This window comes from Microtus pennsylvanicus, chromosome 7 (assembly GCF_037038515.1).
Source record: "Microtus pennsylvanicus isolate mMicPen1 chromosome 7, mMicPen1.hap1, whole genome shotgun sequence".
Taxonomy (NCBI): domain Eukaryota; kingdom Metazoa; phylum Chordata; class Mammalia; order Rodentia; family Cricetidae; genus Microtus; species Microtus pennsylvanicus.
In genome coordinates, this window is record NC_134585.1 from 106,622,864 (window position 1) to 106,628,881 (window position 6,018).

General features: G+C 52.8%; 1 protein-coding gene across 3 annotated transcripts; it reads right to left on the minus strand.

Annotated features, from left to right (window-relative positions):
* Positions 1-1,618: 1,618 nt before the first annotated feature.
* Psrc1 (proline and serine rich coiled-coil 1) lies at positions 1,619-5,908 on the minus strand. Of its 3 annotated transcripts, XM_075981605.1 has the most exons (9): positions 5,699-5,725; positions 5,291-5,341; positions 5,153-5,210; positions 4,935-5,069; positions 4,100-4,538; positions 3,297-3,411; positions 2,962-3,204; positions 2,379-2,472; positions 1,619-2,180 (listed from the first exon to the last, which is right to left on the minus strand). In XM_075981605.1, the coding sequence occupies exons 4-9, from the start codon at positions 4,967-4,969 to the stop codon at positions 2,177-2,179; spliced, it is 930 nt and encodes a 309-aa protein (XP_075837720.1). In that variant the 5' UTR covers positions 4,970-5,069; positions 5,153-5,210; positions 5,291-5,341; positions 5,699-5,725; the 3' UTR covers positions 1,619-2,176. The 3 variants fall into 3 exon arrangements, with proteins under 3 accessions (XP_075837720.1, XP_075837718.1, XP_075837719.1); XM_075981603.1 differs by lacking the exon at positions 4,935-5,069 and having other exon boundaries at positions 5,699-5,906; XM_075981604.1 differs by lacking the exons at positions 1,619-2,180; positions 4,935-5,069 and having other exon boundaries at positions 2,375-2,472; positions 5,699-5,908.
* Between the last annotated feature and the right edge of the window lie 110 nt (positions 5,909-6,018).

The following is a 6,018-nucleotide window of genomic DNA, read 5'->3' on the forward strand; positions in this document are numbered from 1 at the left end:
CCTCATTCTGGGGATAAGTGTGTGCTTGGGAACATGGCTTCTAGTCCTACGTTTTTGTGTGTCAAGGGCCCGGCCAACCAAAGAGTACCGACGATGGAGGCAGTAAAGGATTGAAATTATAAGCACACCCCAGAAGCAGGCGAAGTGGCCTAATTTGTCTGAGCCTTAGTTCCTCTGTCTACAAAACGAGGACAGTGGTAACAGCATTGGCCTAATTGAGCTTTTATGAGGATTAAATAACTTAACACATGCAAAGTGCTTGAAGCTGTTTGCAGGTGCAGAGCTAGAGGCCCATAAACACCTGTCTTCCCAGTTCAGGGGTGGATGGGTGGGAAACAGAGTCCACAGACTGGAAAAGAGCCAGGCCAAAGGACGGCTGAACAAGAAAAGCAGCTGCGGCGGGCAGGTAGGCACTACCACATGAATGGCAGCCACTTCAGCAGGGCTGGAGTAACATTGGGTGGAGGCAGAAACTCAAGATTGACCCAGTGTGAGAGGGGAACATGCCTTGCCGGCTCCAGCCACCAGGTGGCAGCAGCCCAGGGGTCTGTGTCTGGCTTTGCTTCTCCGCACCCACAGGGACTTAGATCAAAAAACAAAACAACCCCCCCCCCAACAACAAAAAACCTGCCCCCTTCTGGCCATACTTAGGTATGTGTTCTTAGGTTTGATACTAGATGTCTGTCAGAGCAGCTACTCCTGTTCCCTGAGTTCTGTGTGGTGGCCTCTCAGAGGATGGAGGCCCAGACTGGAAAACAGGACAAGCAAATCCTAGAAGACCCCAGGAAATCAGGGAACTCAGCTACTGACTGGTTGGTAAGCCTGCCCTCTCTATGGCCCACCTAGTAGAACTCCCCCAAACTCTCATTAGCACCAAGCCCCTGGACAAGCTGACTAAGGGAAGATGAGGTAGGCAGGAGGCTGGGGAACACACCTGAGGCTTTATTGCCTCATGCCAAGGTTCTCCAGGACGAAACACATGGCACCTGTGTATCCTCCCGCCCGCTACCAGTTCTCAGAATTTCAGTGACTGTGGGGGCTCAGGGAAAGGAGAAGGTAGAGGCAGTTGCCGCTGTGTGTGTAGCCGTTGTGTGCTTACTGGTGTGTTAAATGAATCTTAAGGTCAGTCACAAAAAGGAAAAGAAATGGAGGTCCCTAAATGTGGGGCCTCCGCATTTATGCAATATGGGAAGGTGCACCAAAGGCCTAAGGAGGACACTCGTGGGCATATGGGCACGGGGGGAGACAGTTGTCAGCTGTCCCCTTTTCCATGGCTCAGCTGCCTCTGGGGAAGCTTCTTCTTCATAAGGAATCGATTTAGTTCTGATTGCAAAAGTCAAAGGTTACAAAACCCTGGAGGTCCTAAGCTGGACTTGTTCCCCAAGTGCCCACCACTGTGCGTGTGCTTATTCTAAATGAGTTCACTCCGTCTGAGTTACCATATAAGGGCACCACAGACATTTCTAAATGCTTGATCCCAGTCACAGTAGGATAAACAGAGGGGTCAAAACCCTAGGACCAAGTGCTGCAGCCCAGCTCACCTTACAGTTACACAGAGGTTTACTTCAATCTATTAGGATCTACTTTCAGATACACAGAAAAAATATATATAAAAAAATTAATTTTATTGAAGAAAAATACAGACTGACGAGTAAGCTTCTCGTTGATTAGCCTGTGAGGAGTCAGAATTCACAGCAAGCAAATAAGCCTTGCGTGCCAGGTGCCTGCCTGGCCTCTCCAGACAGGCCAGAATCCAGTGGGGGAAACGGCTCAGGAAGACCTCTTCTAGAGACCATGGAGGCCGCTCACGTACGTGGCCAGCGAGCCACAGTCTGGGAAGAAGGTCAAGCTCTCTAGGCTGACCACCAGTGGGGATGGGAGGAGGCAGGTCACTCTGCCCGCGTTTCTCATTTAGTTTGTGAATTTCTCCACCGGCAAGTGACTTCTCCTCTCTTCTTTCAGCCAGGGTGGGAGGGGTTTTAGTCTCCTCAAACTCAACCCACCCCACCCTCCATGGGCTTTACTTCGGAGATCAACCCTAGAGGCACTTCTTCCTCCAGTCTCTGGGCAAGAACCTCCTGGAGTCAGGGATTGCTGGGGGGAGGGGCCAGACTTCAATGGCTAGGATGGAAGTGTAGTGGTTCCTTACTGAACATGTGCTTGCTGTCCAGTCTTTTTACCTGAAGAGACAGACGGAGGAAATGCTCTGGAGTACTCTTCCTCTCATGCCCTCCTGGTACCCCACCAAGTTCAAGCCCCTCAGGATGGGAAAGGGCAGGTCCTCTCTCCCCTCTTTTCCCGACTCCACACAGAATTCAAGGATGCTGTGCACAGCAGCCTGGAGGCCCAGCTGGCGAGGGCAGAGAGACCAGTCTTACCTAGTAGGTCCAGGGACTGCAGCTTTCCTGAGGGGCTGCGTCCTGCCTCGGGGGGCTCTGGTGGTTGGAAGATTCGCTCTCTGGGGAACAGGAGCTTGGTAGGGATGAAGAAGAGACGAATCAGAGCCAAGTTCTGTTGCCCTTCTCAAAAGGCAAGACTGGATGGAAGCTTGCGCCTCCTGAACTCCGTTTTCCTGCCGGCAAGCGGGGTTACAAGGACGATGGAATTACAGCCGTAGGAGGCGAAGGCCAAGCTGGGCACAACACATGTTCTTCTACCTAATGTTTTATTTTGTTTGTTTTTTGAGACAGGGTCTCTCTATATAGCTATAGTTGTCCTGGAATGTAGGACTATGCTGTAGACTATGCTGGCCTTGAACAGAAATCTGCCTGTCTCTGCCTCCCAAGGGCTGGCATTAAAGGCATGCACCACCATGCCCAGCTCTATTTTTTTTTTTTAGGCATGGTTTTAATAACTAAGGCTGACCTTGAACTCCTGATTCTCCAGCCTCTACCTTCCAAGTGCTGAGATTACAGACATGGCCACCATGCCTAGCCTGACCACACACCTATTTTATCTTACCTCTGTGCCCTACGGCACTTGGAAGCCCTTTCCGAGTTGAGAGAGACTCTGGAGTTTGGGCACTTTTGCTAGGTGGTACACTCCGGCCAGTGAGCGGCATTCGTGTGGCAGGCCTGGGGATGGCTGAGGGAACCGGTAAGCGACCGGAAGACTTAGCAGCTGCTCCCTGTAGTCGGGTTGAACACTGAGAGTTGCTGGTTGAGGGCTGTGGAGCTAGGACTGGTCTGACCGGGACTGGTGGGCCTGTGGAGGGGAGTGAAGACATTTCTGGGTGAGTCCCACCTCTCCTCCCCTCCATACCAGCGTCATCCATATCTTGGCTGCCCGGGTCTCACTTGCTGTTGTCCGTGCATTGGGCCCAGTTTTCCGCCGGAGAGGAAGAGTTGATTGTGCAAGAGGAGAGAGCGCTGGGCTTCTGGATGCAGGGAACAGATTGCAAGTGGGCGATTCCTGAAACAGAGCAAGGAACGAGAAAGGACTAGAAAGGAGACAGCATGTGTTCTGAAAAGACGTGGGAGGCGGGCCGTTGTCTAGAACCAGCGAGGAAGAGATTCGCTGCCAACAAGATCTGCGGTAGGTGTTTTCTTTCTTTTAAAGTCATTTTATATTTATTGTGTGTGACATACACATGTATCCAATATACATGCAGAGGTCAGAGCACAGCTTGTGGGAGTCAGTTCTCGTCATGCAGGTCACAAGGTTTGAACCCATGTTCATCAGGCTTGGTAGAAAGGGCTTTTCTCACTGATCCATCCCATTAGCCTATTGCTGCTTTTTGAAACAAGGGAGTCATGTGGCCCAGGCTGGTCTCAAACTCAGCAGAGAGCCCCTCAAGGATGACCTTGAACTCCTGGTCTCCCTGGCTCTACCTCCAGAGTCTTGGGATTACAGGATATACTTAGACATTTCCATTTATCATATGCATTTACGTGATGTTGGGGCTCAAATCCAGGGCTTCGTAAATGCTAGGCAGACACCACCCACCCAACTCCACCTCCAACCCAACTCACTTAATCCCAACAATTCCACGGGTAGATTAATTTTCTCCCTCTGACCAGTGAGGGGACCACTTCTGTGCCGTCATTGTCTGGGGCACCTTGTCTAGGGGCACACATGCAATCCAACCCTCCACACTCACCTTTTTTGTGACGGGAAGCTTCTTTCCAGCTGCCACCCGAGCAGCCCTGGTTGACCCCTTCTTATCACTGCTTCGGAGTCCGGCTAGGCTGCTTGGGGACGGTGTGCTCCAAGAACTCACAGTGGGCAGCAGATCCCGGACAGGGCTGTCCTTCAGGACAAACGTCTCCCGCCGAGGGCTGGGCTTCCCTCTGGAGCTGGGTTTCCCAGGGCCAGCACCTGCACCCTCCCGATCTTGCAGGGCACACTCCTCTAGCTGAGCTGCCAGGCGGTTGGCTTCATCAAGGATCTCCTCCAGCTTCTCTGGGCTGAGCGGGCCCAGACTGAACCTCACACTCTGGAGAGCGGGAGCTTCTGTGTTCGGGTTACTCCGGTGAGAGAGGCCCCGTCGGGGTGGTTTCTCTGGACTCACCAACACTGTTAGGTCTTCCTCCTCATGACTGAGAAAGCACACAAAAGATTGCAGAAGGCATGCCTGAAGTAGAGCCAGGGACCGTCCCAAACCCCGACTCCATTCTGGCTATGAGAACTGCCTTTACATGCAATGCCTGGTTCTGTGGAGGCCCAGCAAGCCTTTAGCATCTCCTATTTTCTTTTCCCTGCTCCCCATTTTCCAAGACAAGGTCTCAACTCTGTAGACCAGAATGATCTCAAATTCAAAATCCTCTCTGCTTCCACCTCCTCTGTGTGAGTGTGTGTATGTGTGTTCACACACGCATGCACACACACACACACACACACACACACACACTCACTCATGTCTATCCTGGGAGGGGGGTGGTCTGCACACTCCATGCATTCCATGGACATGCCTCAACATGCCCAGGCACATCTACCTTTCATTTACATCAGCTTCTAAATGTAACTCCATCTTCTCCCCACCAGCATCCAAGCTGTGTCCTAGAGGCCCAATTCCTCCATACTGGTGGCATCAGAGTGCACTGTACGCTGCTATATTACCAACTCCAGCTCTAGAGGCCAATAAGTTAACAGTAAAGGGTTATAGTTAAAGGTGTATCGTTGGAGAAAAATAGTGAGGATAAAGAGCTGGTACCTGTCAGATGGGGACAGCCCTCCAAAGTCCAAGGTCTCATCCACAATGAACTTGACATCTGAAGGGATGAGAATAAAAGTCAGCTATCAGTCCCTGCAGACTCTCGGGGCCTCATTCTCCCCTCCAAGGCTTCCTTACCTTCTTTCAACTCTTCCATGCCCAGGCAGCAGAAGCGAAATCAGTTTAGACCTGAGCAGGAAAGACAACAATCCTACCTCGGGTGTCTATCATCCTGCCCTACGCCCCCATCTAGACTCAGGGTGCACTATCTGGGGTGGGGAGGCATGGTGGTGGTAAACTAAGATCCAAGAAACAGCACGTGCACCTGAAACTAGCCCGTTGTTTTCGGGAAAGGTGCAGAGAGCTCGGGCCCCAACACCTGATTGATTGTGAATCTGCCTCTCCTCTGCACATTCCTCCTCCCCCATGTTATTATCCGGGATCCCCCGCCCCCGCCACTTCCCCCGCCACCTTTCCACTTCCCGGCACCACATCCCCGCCACACCTCCGGCGTACACTCCGTTTACACTTCCCACCCCGCCTCACCGTCCACGCAGGATGCTTTTCTTCCACAACCTCCCAGTTCCCGGGAATAGGCTCCCGAGGGGCGGAGCTTCTTTCGAATTCCCTAGGCCCCACCCACTTCTGCTCCAAGCGCACAGCGATTGGTGAGTCCATGGGGGCGGGGCTGAGGCGGGAACCGTCGGGAAGACCGCCGAAGAAGGTTGTAGGTGGACCTAAGCGCAGTTCTCAGAGAGACTCCTTCCGGGGGGCTTCGGGGTGGGTGGGTGGGAGCGAAGCCGCAAGTGCGCGCGCGCGCATGCCCGGGAGTGCCTCCTCCTGACTGCCCGCCGGAACCTGCAAGG